This window comes from Neocloeon triangulifer, unplaced genomic scaffold, assembly GCF_031216515.1.
Source record: "Neocloeon triangulifer isolate White Clay Creek 2 clone unplaced genomic scaffold, ASM3121651v1 ptg000006l, whole genome shotgun sequence".
Classification (NCBI taxonomy): domain Eukaryota; kingdom Metazoa; phylum Arthropoda; class Insecta; order Ephemeroptera; family Baetidae; genus Neocloeon; species Neocloeon triangulifer.
In genome coordinates, this window is record NW_026775549.1 from 916024 (window position 1) to 938024 (window position 22001).

The 22001-nt window shown below is 38.7% G+C and overlaps 7 protein-coding genes across 9 annotated transcripts; 6 read left to right on the forward strand and 1 right to left on the reverse strand.

The window, feature by feature from the left end:
- Positions 1-129: 129 nt before the first annotated feature.
- Positions 130-2463, forward strand: LOC132194512 (uncharacterized protein KIAA0513). Its single transcript, XM_059615823.1, has 8 exons — positions 130-556; positions 631-731; positions 783-869; positions 979-1148; positions 1205-1394; positions 1455-1674; positions 1757-1851; positions 1913-2463. Exons 1-8 carry the CDS (start codon positions 354-356, stop codon positions 2005-2007), a joined length of 1161 nt encoding a protein of 386 aa, XP_059471806.1. The 5' UTR covers positions 130-353; the 3' UTR covers positions 2008-2463.
- On the reverse strand, positions 2415-18933 carry LOC132194507 (protein transport protein Sec24A). The gene is made up of 16 exons (XM_059615816.1): positions 18655-18933; positions 7500-7721; positions 7129-7208; positions 6793-7074; positions 5776-6577; positions 5619-5721; positions 5430-5556; positions 5032-5373; positions 4816-4973; positions 4540-4759; positions 4330-4483; positions 3982-4268; positions 3745-3923; positions 3555-3692; positions 3177-3478; positions 2415-3097 (listed from the first exon to the last, which is right to left on the reverse strand). The coding sequence occupies exons 3-16, from the start codon at positions 7172-7174 to the stop codon at positions 2986-2988; spliced, it is 3252 nt and encodes a 1083-aa protein (XP_059471799.1). The 5' UTR covers positions 7175-7208; positions 7500-7721; positions 18655-18933; the 3' UTR covers positions 2415-2985.
- On the forward strand, positions 8178-10637 carry LOC132194513 (probable very-long-chain enoyl-CoA reductase art-1). Its single transcript, XM_059615824.1, has 6 exons — positions 8178-8347; positions 8623-8673; positions 9001-9314; positions 9369-9585; positions 9823-10015; positions 10136-10637. Exons 1-6 carry the CDS (start codon positions 8342-8344, stop codon positions 10261-10263), a joined length of 909 nt encoding a protein of 302 aa, XP_059471807.1. The 5' UTR covers positions 8178-8341; the 3' UTR covers positions 10264-10637.
- On the forward strand, positions 11832-15391 carry LOC132194181 (uncharacterized). The gene is made up of 13 exons (XM_059615311.1): positions 11832-12048; positions 12212-12501; positions 12576-12646; positions 12705-12842; positions 12910-12947; positions 13012-13114; positions 13180-13442; positions 13504-13723; positions 14018-14181; positions 14239-14392; positions 14446-14571; positions 14678-14836; positions 14897-15391. The coding sequence occupies exons 3-13, from the start codon at positions 12577-12579 to the stop codon at positions 15220-15222; spliced, it is 1761 nt and encodes a 586-aa protein (XP_059471294.1). The 5' UTR covers positions 11832-12048; positions 12212-12501; position 12576; the 3' UTR covers positions 15223-15391.
- Positions 15871-16812, forward strand: LOC132194516 (protein phosphatase inhibitor 2). 2 transcript variants are annotated; one of them, XM_059615828.1, is made up of 2 exons: positions 15871-15986; positions 16087-16812. In XM_059615828.1, exon 2 carries the CDS (start codon positions 16155-16157, stop codon positions 16737-16739), a length of 585 nt encoding a protein of 194 aa, XP_059471811.1. In that variant the 5' UTR covers positions 15871-15986; positions 16087-16154; the 3' UTR covers positions 16740-16812. The 2 variants fall into 2 exon arrangements, with proteins under 2 accessions (XP_059471811.1, XP_059471812.1); XM_059615829.1 differs by having other exon boundaries at positions 15896-15986; positions 16043-16812.
- LOC132194515 (NAD(P)H-hydrate epimerase) lies at positions 15883-18142 on the forward strand. The gene is made up of 2 exons (XM_059615827.1): positions 15883-15986; positions 17293-18142. Exon 2 carries the CDS (start codon positions 17298-17300, stop codon positions 18042-18044), a length of 747 nt encoding a protein of 248 aa, XP_059471810.1. The 5' UTR covers positions 15883-15986; positions 17293-17297; the 3' UTR covers positions 18045-18142.
- Positions 18934-19135: 202 nt separating the features above from the next.
- Positions 19136-21768, forward strand: LOC132194510 (L-2-hydroxyglutarate dehydrogenase, mitochondrial). 2 transcript variants are annotated; one of them, XM_059615820.1, is made up of 8 exons: positions 19136-19277; positions 19543-19716; positions 19780-19922; positions 20006-20289; positions 20355-20555; positions 20611-20772; positions 20829-21118; positions 21167-21768. In XM_059615820.1, exons 2-8 carry the CDS (start codon positions 19583-19585, stop codon positions 21360-21362), a joined length of 1410 nt encoding a protein of 469 aa, XP_059471803.1. In that variant the 5' UTR covers positions 19136-19277; positions 19543-19582; the 3' UTR covers positions 21363-21768. The 2 variants fall into 2 exon arrangements, with proteins under 2 accessions (XP_059471803.1, XP_059471802.1); XM_059615819.1 differs by having other exon boundaries at positions 19183-19328.
- The last annotated feature ends 233 nt before the right edge of the window (positions 21769-22001 follow it).

The window sequence follows — 22001 nt, forward strand, 5'->3', positions numbered from 1 at the left end:
CATTTATTTTATTTGATTACAATGCAGTAAGAAAAATACAGCTCGGTCTTGCGGGCTGGGAAAAACAGATTAAAGATTAAAAAACCACAAAAGAAATGTAGAGTGAAAATAAAATCAGTGGCCTGCATTAATGGCGCTCAAAAAATTGTCTCCCTGCCAACAAGGGAGAGTGAGCGGCCAATGTCACTGATCAGCTTGCACCCCTTACCCCTTTCACCCCCGAAACACAGGAATGACATAAAAGAAGGCGTGTCGTCGCACGTTCTCCAGCCAGAGCACCACCGCAAAAAATGTAAATCAGTTTGCGGTTTTATGTCGTTCATGGCCAGTTGAGAGAGAGCCGGAAAAAAGTCATGGTGGAGGTGCCTGGTCGGCGGGAGGAGCTGCTCCAAGGGCTGGTGGACAGGACGAGGTCAGGGCTGCAGTCTGTGCTGCGACCGTCTACGTCCAGGACTCGAATCTTCAACGGACTGAGTTCTCGTCTCGAATCTGCTCTCTCGATTCGGTCCAACAGCTCAGAATTGCAAACGCCTTCAACGCTCGAGCCACCAAAAATGTTCGTTTTATTATAAGATTTTATTTTAATTATATTTATTTAATGAAAGGATATGTAAAAAATTTATTTATTAGGGGCCTTGACGAGCCAGAGACCGAGATTAAAGTCAACAGCCCGAACGGATCTATTGTTGCTTGCGGCTCTGATCCCTACGAGCGACTCACATACAAAATTGGTTAGGTGTGCTGATGGGAACAGCAAAAGAAATTTATTGATTTTTTTGCAGATGCTCAAAGTAGCGGATCTGACAACGATGGATATGGGCCAAGCACACTCAGCGTCGAGTCAGATAAAAAGCAATACATGCAGTCAGGTAGCCTCTCTGTAAAAAAATAAGGCGCCAATGCAAAGAACTTGGCAAATAAAGGCTTAATAAAAATCAAAATGAGAGCTATACTATTATAAGTATAAACTTTTTTCAGGTTCTGAGGGATCGATCCAGTCGTGGGCGTCAAGCCTAAGCCTCGACTCACAAACAGACGAAGCTACTATTGAGGCTATTGAATTTATGCGCAATTTCGTAGCAACACTTTTCAGTGATAGCAACTCAATTACCAGGGAACAGAAATCTGCCTTTGGCAAATACGCCCAGGTTTGCTATTTTTATTTAATTTAAAAAAACTTCTTTATTTATCTCTATAAATTTAGGACGAGCCTGGGAGGTTGTGGTTTGCCCGCTTTGTCAATGCTCAAAGAGCGCAACACAAACGAGTGCCTGAATCGACCTTTTATAGTTTGGCTCAGTACTTTGCAATAATTTTATTTGAATGTGCCGATTCCGACGACTTTGGACCTGCAAAGACCTTGATGAACATGTGTTTCACATTTTATTATGAATGTATGAAATGCAAATTTTAATCTGGCTTAATTGAAAATATATATTAATTTACAAATTCAGCCAAGGGGCCCCCACCAATGCGGCAGTACATTTTTAATGTACTCAAAGAACAGCCCATATTCCATTCGCTGAGATTTTGGAATGCTGCGTTTTTTGAGGCTTTGCAAGGGGAGCGTTCAATAAGACCTGTAGCTACAAGGGAAGATGTGCTCAATAATCAGATGGAAGCAATTACAGACGAAAGGGCTTATCAGGAAAATATCACGTTTGGGCAACTGGGGTGAATATTACCTCTCAATTTCATTACATTTTAAATTTAATATTTCTTTATAAAATTATGCAATAATTTAATTTACTTGCAGGACTTTCACCAGTAACATGCACGCCTTTGGACTTACAAAAGATATGTGCATGGAATTTTTGAGAAAACAGTGCACAATCGCCAGTCTCAGTGATGGTAACTTATTCATTTTATATTAAAGAAAGTGGCAAAACTAATTTTTGTTACATCATTTCAGAACAAGAAAAAATGCTTAGGGATAATTTGGATGATCTGTATGTGACCGAGTCATTTAGTGAATTGACTCCAACCAAGTCGCTGTGGCAATCGTGAAGAGAGAGAAAAAAAAAATTAATGTGACGATCCAATATGTGCGATTTCCTTGCCTGGTCAATAACCAATAATATCATGCATTTGATAATATCATTCAACAATAAGCAAAAAGACCTTACAGAGAAGAAATAATGCGCCTTGAAATTTGCTTGCGCCTTTAGCGATATTGAATACTAGGGAAAACGCTATGCAATATTTAATCGCCAAATGATGTAGACTTTTAGTTTTGACAATAATTAATATCTACTTCCAAGCTGTAAATTAAACGTAAAAATGGTCATAAATTCATTTGGTTTACTCATTAGATGTTGAATGTGCTATCCTGTGATTATCAATTTTATTAATTAATATGTATTAAACTAATGCAATTTTGTAAATCATAAATAATAATTTTTATCTCAAAGTGATGAGTAAAATAAAGTTTTTTTTTTGATAAGGCAAATATATTTTCATAATCATTGCAAAATCATTCTCACCGCGTTTCCACGTACACTATCAACACTTACACGCTGCTATGTTCGAAATCAAAATCAACAATTCCAATTTTATTGCTACGTTGACTCGGATCGTGGCCATGTTCACATTATTTTCTTTTGGAAAGTCTTTGATTAAAATACAGTACTTTGAGTGAATCAATAAATTTGGTATCGAATATTTTAATAATATTGATAACAACGGCAACTTGAAACAAAGAAAAGCAGTTGAGTTGCCATCAGAATAACAGTATAAAAGGAACACACACCCAACATCGGTGAACATAATCAACATAACGTGGCGCCGGAATTCATGCGTTTAAAATTTATGGCGGATATAGACCGATCTTGTTGAACGTTGTTGGAAAATGAATATGTAGTGAGTGAGGCTTTCCCTCAGAGAGCAATGCATTTTACACACCCCAATACAAAAACGAAGCAGACAACGTAACTGATCGGCTAAAAGTGCGCTCATTTAGCTTCAGTCCAGACATGTGAACATCTATCACTTCACTTGTGTTTTTAAGTGTTGCAAAAATTCATAGTACGAAAGTGATGACTCAGAACGATCCTCGAGCAGGTATTGCATGAACCTGCTGCGGTACTTGCTGTCCTCTCTGCAACAGCACAATGCCAGACGCATTAAGTACCAAACTACAAAAGGACAGAGGAGGAAGTAAACAAAATGTGTCCTACCTGATAATCTGCAGAGGAGGCGGATACGGCTTGATCTCCTTCAAGTAATTCACAAACGCTCTCATCCGTTCAGAGTCTTGGTTGTCAAGCACTGGTAACTCAGTCATGACATCGGGGATGGCTTCAAAGGAGTTGGCACCCAAGAGAACACGGCAAAGAGCAGGGTTGATGTTTCGCAAAACATAGATGATTAAACTGTCGCCGGTATCTATAAGGAATAGGCCTCTCGAATCCAGTTTCTCTGCTGACAAGTGGAGTCTTGGTGGCTGTGGAATCACCTTGCCTTCGATCTCCAGAGCTCCCTGAAAATAAATTGAAATAAATTACATGTTAATAAAGAGCTACTCAAGATTTTAAAATCTAAGAAAAATAAATCACCTCATCAGTCAAGCAGTGTAGAGGGTACAAATCTGGGAATACACTTTGCATCAGCGAATCAAGTGGCAATGACTTGAACTGGCACATGGCATAGACCCGATCGTCAATTCGGACGTTCGAGCTTGCTCTGAATGCAGGCTGCAAAAAATTTAAATTTTAATATCTCTCAACAGGTCTGCTTTAGGCTTACATGTCTAAGCAAGGCCACAATATACAAAGGGAGGAGTCGAAGACTGTGAGGAGCCAGCAGGCCACTTCCTGCTCCACCCATGTTTTGAGTTGCTCTAAATGTAGACAAAACGTCAACAGCAACATTGATAAACGCTTCGCGCGCATCGGACAGTGAAGACGACTGAGAACGATCAACCGCTAAGAAAATAACCAAATTAATATTGTACCAAGTTGGGTGGTATTCGAGAAATTTTACCCATTTTTGTTAGAAGTCCAACAATGCACTGCTGGTCAGCAGAAGCTATGACTTCAGAAATATTGCTGGCAATCGGCAGACAAAGTGTATGCACTCGTATCCTCCTTTCTCCCTTGCTGGATGTGTAAAGCAAAGCTGCTTGGAGGCAGACGTTTTGCATATCAGAAAGGTTTTCCTCAATGGCCAATTGCATTCCAAAACCAGAATCTGGGCTGACGTTTGGCAGTGACAACAAATCTGTTGACCTTACAAAGAAGTTTCCATGGAATGTATGAATAGCAAGGCCCCTGAAATTTACAAGTTAAATTTATGAAACAGGTCTAACCATGAATTTGACCTTGAACAAACCTTGTGCATCTAACTCTCATCACAGCCTCTAAGCCAATTTTCCTAGTCAAATATCTCCGGAAACAGCGAGTTAATTGTTCTGAATGAAGTTTACTAGCAGCATGGAAATCAGGGAAGTGGTTAATGCAGCCGCCACTAAACCGAGCAATTCCACCTAAAGTTTTTTTTTTATAATTTGAAACTGGGATCAAAATTTATGGCTAAGCTTACTGATGGTGGCTAGATCGGCAGTCTGCGAATTTAACAAAAATAGATCCACAGCGACCTGTTGTGCTGAACACTCCAGAGCGAGACGCTTGTAGAAGTCAATGGCAGGGTTGAGCAGAGGGGAAGCATCTTTGGAGCCTCCAGATGTACGGGGTTGCAGCGCTCCTGGACCTAAACTGGGTAGAGTCACTTGGAAAACCGTAACTCGTCCTCCAGTTGAACCCTGACAAGAATCATAAATAAGACTTCAAGGTGTTAATTTTTAAGGAAATAATCTACCATCAACTTAAACGATGCCTGCAATGCAGCACCTAGGGCTGAGCTAGGCTCTGGATTGCCTTGGAACTTGTTAGGTAGCTCAGCCAAGAGGTCTCGCACCAGTTCGAAATCTTCGTGCAGATTTACCAGAAGGTTTTCAGGGCAAGGAAGAAAAATGTCTGTATTACAATAATAAAGAGTTATTTAAATTTATAAGCAAAGGGAACAAAAAATTACCGTCGATATCTCCTACAACCATCATGTGCGGTTGCTGTGCATCCTCAGCCAGTTCGTAAAAATGGATTGCAGAATCGTAGGTGATGAAGCCGATCTGTGTTCTCGAGTCACCAGGTAGGTTGTCTAGTTCCTCCAAAAGAATATCACACACAAGTTTCAAATATCCTGTATCAACAGCAGCTCGAGACACTTCAAGAACAAAAAGGTAGACGGCAGGTTGCGGCGGCCGCACCATGTACTCCGAAGGGGCGATGAATTCTATTGTGGCTGATCTGACTTCAGGCCTCCTTGTAGGCTCGCCGTATGTTTTGCTAACAGGGTCATATTGGAATTCGTCCGGCACTGCAATGAAATGAGATGCTTAGAAACTTGACACTACAACATAATGAGACACTTACATTCATTGACTCTAAAGCAAATATTGCATTTCCAACGTCGATGATCAATAAAATACACAAAAGGGTTGATGTACGTCCGACAGGCTCGACAACGAACAATGGTATTACACTGGATTACAGGAAGTTGCTGCAAATGAACGAAAAATTTCAGACATAAAAGCAGAATTTAATTCAAAACATATTACTCACACTTAGGTCTTTGAATGGATGAATTAGTATTCCAAGAGGTAGTCGGGATTTATCTAGAATTGACTTGGTCTCGGGAATTTTAGTGACTGTACATCTGAAGATACTATAGTAACATGAAAAATTAGATGCGAGCGATTTTAAAACTTAAAAAATATACTCTGGGCTGCAGTTCTGGGCGTCAACAAATGAATGCTGCAGGTTGACTCTCGGAGCCTCCACTTTGGTTGGAGGTAAGATGTTCCTCATTTGCATCAGGTCATACGTTTCCATGTTTCCCCACAGTCGATTGAATCCTTGTTGAGTAACAGACATCGAACCCATTTGCGTTGTCAGTCCGTCCATGGATTTTGTGGTTGGCTGTGGAAAAACAGGGGACCTGGCGGTTTGTTGGGAAGGGTAAACTGGCGATTGAGCTGAATTTTGCGGAGGATATCGATTGGCCATAGGCGGAGCTTGCTGAGCCACTGGTTGTTGCTGAGGTGCAGGCGTCTGCTGGTGCATTGCAGGGGTGGAGTATGATGCTGGAGTGGGCAATGCAGAGCCATAATTAGCACTGGAAATTGCTACTGGCTGATTCAAAGGTGCTGCTGGAGGAGCGGAGGGAGTGGACGTGTAAGGCATGCTCGTTGGAGGTTGATTGGGGTTGGAAAATGAAGGAGGCCCTGAAGGGCTAGTGTACTGAATATTCGCCCCAGGTGGTGCTTGTGGAGGGCTAGCAGGACCTGAGAAAGGTGGCATGCCCATGGGTGGTGCTTGCATTGGACCACCAAGATTTAACGGAGGTCGAGGAGGCCCTCCTTGCAGGTAAGGTGGGCCTTGACTGCCGACACCAGGTGGAGGTGGACCTTGACCAGGAAAAGGAGATTGTGAGTTGGGAAATGGCTGCTGCATTGTGATAGGTGGTCGAGGTTGGAAGCCTGCTTGCGATTGAGGTGGTCCAGAGAAAGGCCCAGGCACATCTAAAACGATTATAAATTTAATAAATTTATGTTTAAAACTGCCTTTCATTAATTAATTGCTCTAATTAAATTTGCGGGAGACAAAGTCTGCTTTCATAAAACTTAAAATAAGTGATGATGATGCACACAAAAGAGGATCATTTTACTCAAGGTTGAAATATAGCCCATAAAAAAGTCTCTTTGGATGGTTTGCAGAGTATTTTAGTTAGAATCACCTTTGTTAGTCCCCATCATCAACGGAGAGTTCCTGTTTGGCGAATCTACAGGTACTGGAGACGGCCTTGCATTTTGGAACTGGGGAGGCGGCTTCTGGGGACCATTCATGAAAGGCGGGGGCCCATTGACGCCTGGGGGTGGAGGGTAGGGTCCACTCTGTGGGGGCCTCATCTGTTGCTGCTGCTGGTTGTGGTGTCCGTTCACTGGAGGCGCCGAAAACTGCTGTTGTTGGACCCAGGGGGGCTGGCCATTTGGGAGTGTCATGGGTGGCCTTGCAGGTCCTGCGGAATCAATTGTAAATATCTCAGATTTGCGGACAACAGTGGGAATCGAACCGGAGAATGGAGGCATTCCTGGTGGAGGTCCAGCTTGGGGATCCATTTTGATTGAGTTGCTGCAAGTGGCACTTGATGAGCTGCAACATAAATATGACAAACAGCTTGTCACTATATCTTCCACGTCAGTCGTCCACTTTCAGATGGGTGCAAAAATAATTATTTCCGTCCCGAGGAGGGACTGCTCGTTGCTCAGGGAAAGCTAGTATTTAGAAATTGAGCGTCTCGTGACCTGTATCAGGCCAACAGGCAGCTGGAACGCTCTTGCATAATTCAGTAAAAGGGTCTCGAACAGCATTGGCAATGTCAACAGCCACCCAGAAGAACACCTTGACCAAGTTTGTTCGGCGTCGGCAAACTGAACCACTCACCTCTAGGGCAGCCCGGTGGTCGTGGCACTCCGTTGCATGTACGCCGAGGATTCGATTAGAGCCGACCGACGTCCCACAAAAAGCTATTTGCTAAATTAAAGGGGTACGAAGTGACCGATGAGTAGTGCCGTCTCTACCTTTGCCCTCATTCTTCTCAATCACATGCGCTGTTCGCTTGTTTCTCCTTCCACATCACCAGCAAGGCGCCGAATTTGAAATGGGCTAAAAAAATAATAATTAAGCGAATTAAAAATTGGGGCAAAAATTTTACAATGATTTTTCTACAAACCAAAATTAGTGCCGAAAACACTTTATCTCATAAAATATAAACAAAATGATATTTTTTCTAAAAACAAATCAAGATCAGACTTCCTAGAGAGAACGCCAAGAAAATCTTTGAAGCAATCTTTGCAAAAGCTTTGTATGTACGTGAGGTGGATTTCAATAAGGAGCATTCTTAAGATTCAAGTACTATTACTTTACATGCAATCCATTGATTCCAATAACGTACTGATCAATTTTTTTATAATATTTTGTGCAAGTGCCTTTGTTAAATGACATTAATTTACCATTCTCAGGCTTCATAAAACATTTACTTGTAAATCCTTAATCACACTCCACTTGAGTTAAGTAACATTTTACGTGGGAATCATTTGCTATAGCTAGACATACACGCTAACTGCTGACTGGCATTTTTCTTGTATTTCATATTCTTTTCACCTGAGGACGGCCAGCTACGTGTGCTTCGTGTTTTCTACCTTCTGAAAATTGACCTCAGGTCACCTTAGACGGGCTTGGACGGCCGTCCTAATCTCAAAAGCGAACAAACCCACCCTTGGACCATGGAGGTAAATTTTTATTTTGTATTTATTTTATATTTTTCATAATATCCGGCACTTGAAATAAAGTTTCCAGCTGATCAGACCCATTTCTCACAAAACTGTAAATTATTAATTAAAAGTTACACAAATAAATAAATTACAGCCTGCGGGTAAAGTCCTTATAGTAGCTTGTGCGACGAATCTTCATTTATTAAAGCAATTATAAAAAATAAATATTAACCCTTTATAATTATTATTATAATATTATATTTTTGTTGACAAAAGTTGAATTTCCATTTCAGATTGAAGTACTGAGCACCAGCGGCTCAAAACCTGTAGTGACCTTAACTGGTGTAAGTATGCAATAAAAAATTTAGATAATTGCCTAGCGATGGAAAATTTTGGTGCATCATCTCTTTTGTATATTAACAAAAAAAAAATTGCTGCGAACATTTGCACGTTATTCTGCTGGTGCCCTTGACTTTTGCTAGCTGCAATGACTTAGCAAATTTAAAATTTACAGGGACACTTTAATTCAGCAACTGACCAGCGTTTTCTTTTTCGTACTTAATACATTGTATAATATTTTTATATTTCCTATGAACGTGCTTTATTTTGTATATAAAAAAGGTTATATAAATTTTTCATCTATAGTAAAAAAAATTGTACAAATATTCTAGCTTGCACCTTCGACAACCATCAAGGATATCAAGGAGCAAATCTACAGGAAGAAAAAGAGCCTTTACCCTGACAGACAATCCATCCGACTCGAAGTGAGAGGTTCGAGTCTCAAAGAAAGTGAACCGATTTCCTCATTTGGACTAAAAAACGGAGCCAAGCTGTACCTCAAGGATCTTGGACCACAGATTGGTTGGAAGACTGTTTTCCTTGCCGAGTATGCAGGACCACTGTTTGTCTATTTGTGGTTTTACACAAGGCCCTGGTACTTCTACGGCGAAGCGGCGGCTTCTCAGCCGTTCTCACAATGCGCAAAGTATATGACTAATTTTTTTTTTTATTATTTGGGGATTTATTTTGAGTATTCCAGGATTGCTGCCATTTGCTGGTCTGTCCATTACGCCAAGCGTCTCCTGGAGACGCTCTTCGTTCACCGCTTTTCACACTCCACAATGCCCTTCTTCAACCTCTTCAAGAACTGCTCGTACTACTGGCTGTTCACCGCCTACGTCTCGTACCACGTTAACCACCCTCTTTTCACTGCCCCCAGTGACACTCAGATGTACATCTCTCTTGGAGCCTTCGCGGTAAAAAATTTCATTAAAATATTTCCAAAAAATATCATTTTTTTATAATATTCAATTTTTTATTTTTTAGAAATGTGGATAATTAAAATAAAATTATTATTGTTGATATAATAATATCCAAATTGTGGGGTATAATTATTTGTTGAAAGGTTTAACTTCATGAAATAGGATTGAAAAAATCCCTTTTTGAAGAAAACAGTAAAATTTAATGATTTAGTTTACTTATTTTTGTTCCAGCTTTGTGAATTGGGAAATCTGAGCATTCACGTTGCCCTTCGTAACCTTCGTCCACCTGGCACCACAGTTCGCAAGATTCCCATGCCCACCTCTAACCCGCTGACTGGACTCTTCAATTTAGTCTCCTGTCCGAATTACACTTATGAATTCGGAAGTTGGGCTGCATTCACAGCAATGACTCAATGCTTGCCTGGTATGATATATATATTTCCTCTAGTGAAAAAAAAATAATAATTATCCATAGAGTTTTGCTTCTCTTATATTTTTGCTTTTTATGTGTCTTAAAATTAATTTTCCCATGGCTTTGTTCCAGCTGGTATTTTTGCTCTTGCGGGGCTTTACCAGATGACCGTGTGGGCCATTGGAAAGCACAGGCTTTACAAGAAGGAATTCTCTAACTACCCTAAAGGACGCAAAGCTATTCTTCCCTTCTTGATTTGAAACAAATCAGCTTGTACTGCTATTTTAGTCTCTCTAAATTTTTGTTATTATTATATCATCGAATTGTATTCATTGCAGTTTTACTTTTCGCAGTGAAACTCTTGTTTGGGCATTATTTAGTCTCCCATTTTTTGTAGGTAATGCATAATGGAAATTATAATTTGTTAATTTTCATTAACGACCAATTTAGTGCATACAGGTTTTTCATTCCAAAGGTTAATTTTCATCTTTAATAATGCTGTGCTCAATGTATAGAGATTTGTTTATTTGTCATTAAAATTTGTGGAATAAGGTTTGCCATAATGGTGTTCTAATACTTTTTGTTTATTAAGTTGTGTTATTTTATTCAATAAAATTCCTGGATCTTCTTAAAAACAAAAAATTGTTTCTATTGTGAACGCAAAAAGAGTATTTGAAAACTACCTTTAATGAAGCAATATTCCTAAAATTTTCAAAATAAAAATTTAGAGGATTTTAAACAGATCTGGCTTTATGGTACCTGCTTTAGCCATAAAACTACAACAATAGGAAATTTGAAGAGCGCTGTATAGAAAGATTGGAGAATTTGGGTCAGCAAAAAGTCTGTATCGCTTTGCGGCTAAAAATATATTTAATTAACATCTATTCCTATCTAATAAATAAATAAAATACGAAATCATTAAAAAAATTGTAGAGTGGTTAAATAAATATTTATTCATTATTTTATTTAAATATTTAATTAAATTCATTTAGTTTTAATTTAATTTTCAAATTTTTTTATATTATGTGAAATATAACATTATAAATTCGTTTATTTAAATTCTATTTTCTTATTATAACTAAAATTTATTTAATTTCGTTAAATAGTCTACTTAAAAATTTCATTAAAAGTTTGGCGTCTTCAAAATTTTGCAAGGATTCCTAAAATTTGTCTTGTTTAAATTTATTAAATTCAAAATATTAGCAAAATTTATTGATTTCGTCCAACCCATTAAAATTCAATTAAAGTGCTGCTGTGTTTCCGCGCGCTATTCACATTGCAAGAGGCCGCGCGACACTGCGCTAATCGCTTTCAGCTAACCTGGCCGCCTCACTCGGGACACTCGGCGCGCCGTGGTGCCATGCAACATGAAAAATTGCCAACAAGAATTTCATGTGTAGAGAAATATCTGCTTTCCTCTGTACCTAAATATAAAAACAACGTCAAATGCTATTTTCCCCGCAGGATTTAAAAAATATTATTAATAAATTTGTGTATATTCTGTATGTTTTTTTATAGTTCTTTAAAGCTACAATATTAAAGCATTATTTTTGTGTGAAAGTGTCTTGGTTGTAGGTAGAGGTCTGGGGGAATTGCACTTATATTTTACCGCATTAATTCAATTTAAGCGCGTGGATATGCATTCTATGTATGTATTACATTATTGCTTCCACCACAGTATCAGCTTGTCCAATTATATCATCCTGCATAAGGAACCACCGCGGTGCACGCATTTATTTATTAACGTCCGAGCTTCTGATTGAACGAGACCCTATGGAGCACAATAACTTTCGCCTCTTTTAGCTGATGGAGGGCCACAAGATGATTTCATTGTGGTTGTTCTAACCTCATTGCTGGTTTATTTGCAACAGTTTATTATAAACGATCACAAGATTTTACGTACTCACTGGATATTTTACAACATGCGCGCTCTGTATCAATGGTGAGTTAAAGAATAGCTCGGCTGCCACAATTAGATAATAAGCTGAGAATATGAACTGAAGGAGAGCTCGATAAACGTATATCCCAAGACATCATTCAATTGCGTACGTATATTTTATGCTGTGTGATTTATATGCAACATATTATTGTACTTTTCCTATTTGCCTGCGTCATCCTATAATTTATTATTTTACTTTAATCGTGCAAGATAAAAATTTGATCTGCGAATTATCCGTCTTTACTTAATTGAATCTTTTGACCCAACAGCTGAACTTTTGCCAAAGAGAACGACACCTAATTGGCATGAGGAAAATTGAAAAATCAGCAGCATTTGACGCTTTGTAGAATATATGGTTAAAAAAAAAATAAAATAACGGGAGTGTGAAGAAATCAAAGAGATAACGCCCAGGCAAAGATCATTTGGTTCAAAGGGCTTTTAATGGAGATTTTAATATGAAAAATAAAATATCTTACTGCTGGCAATGACTACGTCTTGAACGTCCAGCTGAATCTGAATTCTCCATTTTTAACTTCAACGATTTTCCCCCAAATTTTAGGTAAACGCTTTTAAACCAAATTTAATTTAAGTATTGGCTGACTTTATATTTTTTAATTTCAATGATATTTCTAGCATGGTGGCAAAATTAATCCATTCCACGTATCAACTTGCCTTCTTTACGCTCCTCTGCGTAGTGCTAACAGGTTGGTTGCATCCATTTTAAAATTGTTTTAGTTTTAAACATATTAATCGAAAGCTCAGGTGCCGATGAATTGTTCATTGTGAGGCGGACGCTCACTAACAAAACTACAGAGCTGCAGTGCTTCTACAATGGACCACAGGAATACTCTCTGGCACTATCGTGGATCCTTCCACAGGGGGTGCCAATGATCTATGAATGTAAATCTATATATTTTTTATTTTTTCCCTCGAATTTATAATTATATGCATATTTCTTTAATTGCAGCTCACCAAAGATGGAAACACAAGACTAACGACGGTTTTGTAAGATAGAAATTTAACAAAATTTAAAGTAAAATTAAATTTGCAAACAATGCAAATTTTATAGGTAAGAGGTCACTTTGAATATTATGGACATGTTTGGGAGGCGAAACATGCTCTTGATGTTCAGAACAGCATATTGCCGCCGGTTTTGGATGAAAGATGGAATGGTGAATTATATAAAATGGTGTAATTAATTAAATTTTATTGAAGCCGCGTATGTTCTGCTTTGTAGATATGCAACGAGTGGACACAACGCCGTTGGGACAATTTAAACTTTTAAGCAAATTCACCACTGACCGATTCCACCTTTCTGTTTTGGCAAAAAGTGACGCTCAAATAGCCCTTCACACGGGCGACTCGGCGCACACGAGCATGTCCTATCTGTTGACGCTGGAGCCCAGTGATAACGCAGGAGTGATTACCCTGGCACTTTGCCCAGGTGGAATTAGAACAGAAAACGGCACTCACGGTTGTTTTCTGCTATTTAAATCAGAAGTGCGAACTTTGGTAAAGTTTGGAAATTAAATTATTTAACATTTCTTGGTATCCCTTTTAGGTGATTGGAAGCTCCAACTTGTTAAAAAACGCAAAAGAATGGACTCATTTCACCATCAATTTTGAGTATAGCCCCTTGCTACATCACATAACACTGTCAGACGCAACAAAAAGTGGAAAAAAATTGCTCGACTTCAGGAAGTCTCAAGCTTATCACAGAAAGCCAAGTGGTATTTCAGTGAGAACAGTGAATTCCTACGGCTCATGGAGGCTCCACAATCGTATGCAAACTTAATATTAAACAATATAAGCTATTTTTTTAGATGAGGCACCCAGATTTCAATGAAAATTGGTGAAAAAAATACTGTTTGGCAAATAATTGTTTGCCAAATTTTCCTTGAATCATTTTTTTATGCCAATTTAAACTCACATGAGATTTAATTGAATTACACTAGAGAAATTTTAAGTAGACAATAACTTTCATCAAAATCGTCGTGTTTCATTACAAAACCATTAATTTAGTGTGGAACTTATTGGTTAGATGATTATTAATTTTTCAAAATTCCAAAATTTAGATAGGGTTGTGATTCACAATGGCAAAGAGGACGGAGAAGGATTTAACGTGATGGTCCTCAACAAGCCATCAATGTCATGTTTACAAATCCATTACTTTTTTCGCAAGGGGTACGGAAAAGCCTATGTAAAGACAAAGGACGGAAGTTTTTCAATGGAACTGGAGGTAATTTCACGGTCGAGAAATGATTTGAATAAATATTATTATCTGATAAAATTTAAGCCCACTGACGGAAAATGGAAGTATACTGTAATAAAGGCGATGATGAAGGCGCCCTCAGATTACTTGCACTTTGTAGTTCCCTTCGGTGACCACTTGACCCACGTCTCTCCCGTCTTTGCTTTGCATCAACCCTTCCGAGTATGCGGAGAAGATGGTAAATATTTTTCATCTTGTTTCAAAATTTAAAACGGATATCTTTTCGAATAGAATTTTTTACTTCCAAGGTATTTTTACCTAATGGAACTAACCCCACCAACACAATTTGCCAAATTGTGGGCGAGGAAAAATTTGCTGTAGTTCGCAGTTCCGTATACACTGGACCTAGTGAAATAGGTAATTTAATTATATGCAAAATTTTTAATAATTTCATGAAGTTTCATATAATCCAAATATTTTTTTGCAAGAAAATTTAAGATTAATCCCATCATTTATTTTTTAGAATGTCCACCAAATGTTTTTGGAAAGTACTGCAACATCACCTGCGGTAATGTGATGGGCGACGCAACGTGCAGAGCAAAAGTCTTGTGTGACACGGACCGCTGTTCATGCCTGCCTGGATACGAACCGACTTCAAATTGGGACACGGCCTGTCTTGAAGGTAACGGATGATTATTTTCAGAGCAAAGTTTAAGAAGAATAATCCATTACTTATTGTTAGCTAAACCAAATGCACCAATTAATGTAACTGCCACTCCGCTGGAGGTCGAGGAAGTTGAAGAGGAGGACTCGTCAGAGAACAAGGAGACCTCGGATGCTTATATGGAATGGGATTATAATGCGCAGGAGATTCCTGAGAAAACGAATAACTCTGTTGTTTGGTGGATTGTTGCACTGTTGTGCTCTTGGGTTGTTGCGGTCTTTTCTTTGTACCTCGTTTTCAAAGAGAGACCCGATTTAGTGCCAATTTGCATTTACAACCCCATAATGCGATGCACAGGTCAGAATAGGGGCGGCGATCAACTGATCGAAGATGATAACGCATGATAATTTTCTGGCTTTATTACTTTAATCCCAATAAATATTTTTCTATCATTAAAACATAGAAAGAGTTACTTTTGAAAATTTAATATGAACATTCTGAAGGCGTTTGTAATCAATTCTTCTGTGTATTTTTTAGTAATAAAAATGAATTGAAATATACAGGTGGGCTAAACTACGTAGTGCAAAAAAAGATTAATAACAAATGAAACGGTATAAATTGAAATTTAACACTGGAGACAGAAAATTATTTGAATCATTTGATACAAAAATAATTTTATTTGATACATTTTTCATGCAAACGGTCATATCCTAACTGATCTCTAATTAGCTTTTCGATTCCAGTAATAATTATGCACTTTTTTTAAAATTCATCCAAATTATTAAAAATATTGTAGTTTATTTGTCAAATTTTTGAAAAATTATCACTGAAGAAATGCCAATTTATGGGAGGATAAAAATAAAATTTTATGCATGTCGTATCTTTCCTTAAATCTTACTCCATAACTATTATTTGCAAAAGTCATATATATAATTATGCTAATTATACGTATGTGTGAATTTGTCTCGCTATTTCCCGCGTCGTAATTGCAAATTGCCTAGGAGGTCCCCGTATCTAGAGAGTTCTCTTTGATAATTCCTCCTTGCCGTGGCCCGTGACGTCATCGTCAAAAGTGATCCGCCCTTTTTCTTGTTTGGCTGGCTGCTCGCAAGTCGGTTGTGCGAATCTTCAAGTCTCGCCGCGCCGCAACTAATTTGCATTTGTACAGGTAAGCAACCCTTATCTCGAGTGCCTGACCAATCTGAGTGGCCAAATTGAGCGCAGATCGATGCAGAGGCGGTGAATTAATGACACGTTCCTCTCCGCAGAACGCGTATGGAACAGCCGAAGAAGGACTCTTGACTTGCCCGCCGTGTGCAGATAGGTGCGTGTGACCATGGCCGAGAACCTGAAGAAGAGACCGGCCAAGGGCATCCTCAAGTCGTCGACCAGCTTCGAGAAGCAGGAGCAGAGCCAGCTGAAGGCCGCCAGTCGGCAAAAGGAAACCAAGTGGGACGAGATGAACATAATGGCAACGCTGCACCCCGCGGACAAGGACTACGGACACATGAAGATCGAGGAACCAAAGACTCCGTACAACTGGGCCAACGAGGAGCAGGAGCAGATGGACGTGGCCGACGGCAAGGGCGTCGACGCCACAGCGTTAGCTGAGAAAATTTCCGAGGCCACTTCGCTACCCACGGTTTGCCAAGAACCGGACGAGGAGAGCGAAGAGGAAGAGGAGGAGACAAGTCCCGAGGAAAAGGAGAAGAAAAAGCACTTTGAGAGCAAAAGGAAAATGCACTACAACGAGTTCCAAGCTGTCAAGTTGGCGAGGAAATTAATGGAGGAGGACGAGGAAGAGGACCACGAGGACGACGATGCAGCCGCGTCGAGTTCGGCGGCCAATCGAGAGCCTGAACAGGAGGTGGAGGAAGCCGAGGAGGCTGAGGAGGAGAGCAAACCCAGTGAAGGAGATTAAAACGGAGTACTTAACAAACAAAAAAGGACAGTCTGCACACAAATATTACTGAGTGATATGACAATGAAAGTGACACTGAGCCAAACAGAGGCGTGTGGCTCAAATCCTGTTTTCTGATCTGGTTGGACTTCAGCGACGCCGAGTCTTGACTGTGTAAATTTAAATTATTGATCTAACAAGTATTAAACAATTTGACGGAACGCAATTAATTGCAATAATTACTAACACGTACACATTTTGTGAAACAAAGCTGGATTAATTATTATTGAAAAAAAAATATGATGTCCTAGTCTGTAAATGTTTCAATTGGCAGCAAGAAGTGTTCAAATACAACCGGAAACTTAACTAGGATAATTTTAAAGTCCTCAAGACAATTAAATGTTTTAGCCAGAAGTGTCCATATTTGGTGCAAATAAATAAGAAATCGGTGAAAAAAAATGCTTTTTGTTCTTCTCTCATCGTTTCCATGCTCTTTTGTATTCATTCAGATTGGTCAGTACATGATTATATAATTTTCTATTAAAAGCCAAATCTAATTTAACTTTCTTTTCAGAACCTATGTTGAAATCCCTACTCAGGGTTAAATCTCAATCGTCCACCGCCCATCACATCAGAAACATGGTGCGTTTTTTGGGTCAACAAGAGGCCATCGATATTGACCAGGCCCTATTCAACAACTACCGCTTCTCAGTGGACCAACTGATGGAACTGGCCGGCCTGAGCTGCGCCACTGCCATTGCCAAGAGCTTCCCGGACAAGGTCGGCCAAGGGGTGCTGGTGTGCTGTGGGGTGGGCAACAACGGTGGCGACGGACTTGTCTGCGCCCGTCACTTGGCCCTCTTCGGATACAAACCAAGCGTTTACTATGTTAAGCGACCTGACCCGAGCAAGACCCTTTACCACAACCTAATCCGCCAGTGTGAGAAAATGGACATTCCTTTTGTGGAAGTGTCCGACGTGGACGAAAGCAAGTACCAGCTGGTCGTCGATGCCCTCTTTGGCTTCAGTTTTAAGCCGCCGGTCCGAGACGCCTTCGTGCCCATCATGGAGGCCCTGCAGAAGACCAAAGTGCCCATCTGCAGCGTCGACATCCCGAGCGGCTGGCACGTCGAAGACGGCTGTCCTGCCGAAGGAGGGATTCAACCAGAGCTGCTCATTTCCCTGACTGCGCCCAAAAAATGCGCCCAACACTTCAAAGGAAGGTTTCACTACCTTGGAGGAAGGTTCGTGCCACCTGAGTTAGAGACCAAGTACCAGATGGACCTGCCAAAATACCCAGGAACGGAATGCTGCGTTCAATTGTAAAATAATCCTTTAACAAAAAATTTTCCTCAACATTGTAATTTTTTCTTTTTCAATGAATTTAAAAAGACTGCAATAATAAAAAATATACTAAACTTGCACATTTTAATTTACATAGTTAAATTTTTCCTTGTCATTTTATTGGTAATGTGTTGCTTCAGATTCAAATCAAATTTTGATATTAATATTATTTTCAAAGTGATTTTTGAATTACAAACAAACAATCCACTAACATAAAAATGGTGTATCATTCGTCATATTGATATTATTTTGGTGAAGAAAAATTAAGGTTAAAAAATTGAAAAATTACTCAGAGTAAATACAAAATTCAGCTCGAATTTACAATTAGTAAAATAATAATTTGGGATTTTTCGGGCCTTAATTATTGTTGATAATTATTTTATACATACCGATACATACATGTTGCAATTTCCGTTATGATAATTTTGTATTATTTTCATTCTTAACGCATTACATTATACACTTTCATTCCTTATTCATGATATTGTCATTGATATTTTAACTCCGTACGAACGTAGATGAGAATAAAAATAATATAATGGCACAGGGAAATTTTTAATAATGTATAGTCATATTTAATTTTTATTCTTACCTGTAAAATAGGGGCATCAAACTTCACCGCAAATTAGCAGCACGATGAGATGCACAAAAATCGGAATCTTTGCTGCGATGGCTCCGCGATGAAACTCTAATTTATGTCAACAAAAAGTTTTCTTCCAAAACTGCACACGCACAACATAATTTCACACCATTACTACCAAAACAGCGTAGCAACCACGTTTTGTTACAAGGTCCATACATTTCACAGACACTATTTCATCCGATTTCATCAATTGACAGACACGTCACTATCAAAAACAATTTCCGTAACGTATTGAGAATTGAGTCAGCATTCTTGATCTTTTTGTCAAAGAACAAGAGCAACAAGCTGGAGGGTTGTCGGTTGTCGTTGTTTGTCGAAACTTGCAAAAATTTGCCCCACCTGCGTACACCTGCGTACACCCGCCAGCAGCGGCTCCGCCGGCTCCGGAAAAAGAGGGTGGGAGGACGATAGCGCTGCGATTGGCTGTCAACGGTATTGCAGCCAATGGTGATAAAGCTGCTTGTGTGTTTACATTTTGTACAGCTGGAAATCGGCTCTTTTTGACAACCAAGAACGAAAATCAGAAGATCTGCAAACATAACCTTTGGGCCCTTTGGCATGGAAATTTTCTGGCACGTACACCATACACTTACATTTTAAGTGCTCATTTTTTCCGACTTTTCGTAAGCACAGGAGTTCTTAAATTATAATTGAAATCTCTCCCTTTTTTTTAACAAATTTGGACAATTTGTATGTATGCTTATAATTTATTTATTTATGTAAATAATGTAATTGAACACAGATAACATCATTAAGAGAGAAACAGAGAGAAATTTCCTTGATAAAATTTTATTTGCATTGAATTTTGCCAAAATTATTAATATTTTAATGTCTCAGGTTTCAGTAAGCCTGCATTTGTTTGCCTGACGCTTTCAAAATGACATCTTTAAATGTTTTGTCCGCAAACCGCTTAAATTCGATGAAGCTTTTTGGCAAAACTCTTGGATTGAGGGTCAGTCCTTGTATCGTCTTTGCATCTCATGGCCCAAAAAGAGCCAGTGTTCCAGCTAGGTTTGATACAATTTTTTATATTTATTGTAAAACAAAATATCTGATGGTGTTGAACTTTGCTAGATTTTCTTCGACCTCTGAATCGAGCAAAAAATATGACGTGGTGGTTGTTGGAGGCGGCATCGTGGGAATGGCAACAGCAAGGGAACTTAAAATGAGACACCCTAGTTTGACCTTTGCTGTCCTTGAAAAGGAGAAAGTTCTAGGTACTGTAAAATATTTTTTATCGTATTCAATACTTTGTATTATTTAATCGATCAATAAAAATTAAAAATAAATAAAATTGCAGCTGCTCATCAGAGTGGTCACAACAGTGGTGTCATTCATGCAGGCATCTACTACACTCCAGGGACACTGAAAGCAAAACTCTGCGTTGAAGGCTTTTTGATGTCGTACAAATACTTTGATGAGAAAAATATACCTTACAAAAGGTGTGGCAAACTTATTGTGGCCACAAATAGCGATGAAGTAAAAAAGTTGGATGAAATAATGAGGAAGGGAGTTGAAAACAAAGTACCTGGTTTAGAGATGGTTGACGGTGAAAAAATAAGAGAAATTGAGCCATATTGTAAGGTGCGTAGTTATGCTATAATAGTATTGAATTTATTTTATGCTTCAACTTTTTTATCTTTATTTAGGGAATAAGAGCAGTTTGGTCACCAAACACAGGAATTGTAGATTGGGGTTTGGTGACACAATACTATGCCAAAGACTTTGAAGCTCTGGGTGGTCAAATTTTCAAAAATTTCCCTGTTTCTGGTTTTGAAGAGATTGCGGAAAGCAATAAGCAAGGAAGTGACAATAAACACTGCATCAGAGTGACCGGGGCCCCTGGTCAGGTAAAAATAAAATAAATTTGCTTTTTCAGAAGTCTGAACATTTTTTCTAATAAAGGAAGTCCGAGCGCAATTTGTGGTTACTTGTGGTGGATTGCAGTCTGATCGACTGGCTCAAATGTCTGGTTGCTCCAGTGAGCCAAAAATTGTGCCATTCCGAGGAGAGTATCTTCTCCTTAGTCCAGAGAAGAGCCACATGGTCAAAGGAAATATTTATCCAGTATTTATATAATTTATTTTTATTTTTTCAAATGAATAAATTCAAAACTTTTTTAGGTTCCTGATCCACGTTTCCCTTTTCTCGGTGTTCACTTTACGCCAAGGATGGACGGCAGTATCTGGCTTGGCCCCAATGCAATTCTTGCCTTCAAAAGAGAAGGATATGGATATGGAGATATTAATTTGACCGATTTGTTGGACGCTGTTAAATTTAAAGGATTCAGAAAGCTTGCGTTAAAGTATGCTGGCTTTGGCGCTTCTGAAATGATCAAGTCCATCTGGATCACAAAACAGCTCAAAGAGCTGCAAAAGTTCATTCCAGACATCAATGCTGCTGATATTCGAAGGTAATTTTTTTAAAGTGCTTTTAATCTTAAATTAATAAAGAATAATAGGGGTCCAAGTGGAGTTCGTGCTCAAGCCATGGATTCAAATGGAAATCTTGTCGAAGACTTTGTGTTTGATTCAGGAAAAGGTCCCCTGAGCAAGAGGATCTTGCATTGCAGAAATGCTCCTTCCCCAGGGGCAACCTCTTCTCTAGCAATAGCCAAAGTTATTGCTGATAAAATGGAAAAGCAGTTCAGCTTGTGAACCCTTTCCTTAGTTGCCGCAAGAGGTATGCACAATAAATCGTGATTAAAATTTGAAATACTGTGTTACAAAAAAGGAAAAAGGATGTTCGCAGAAATTAATGTTGTTATTTTAATCTATATTATATATTTTATGAAGCAGCTGTATACATTTTTATAAATATAATTAATTGGCTTTTCTGACCTCTCTTAAAGAAATTTTAGTTTTTTCAGCAATATAATTTTAGATTTCAATTTTCATTTTAGCCTAAACAAGAAAAGTTCATATTATGCATGCATAGCATTGTAATTATTAAGGTATTTCAATGGAAAATCACATGAAAATCTATAATATGAATATGAATGTCAGATGAAAAATGAATTAGAAAATTTGTCTCCTTTTAATTAAATACCACCCTTCTGGAAAATTATTCTGGTTTTAAATATACGACCACTACTGGGAGCCAAGAATTAATTTTTTTTATTCCTCCAAAATGTCCCGTAAAACCCGCAAAATTTTGAGTTTGTTTATAAAAATTTATGGAGTGTGCCTTCGTTTCATGAGGAATAAGCCACACAATTTTTTAGGGTGCCAACATCAAATTTGGGGTTACCCATGTGGAATGTAAAAAATTGCTCAGTTTAGGTTATATGTCATAAT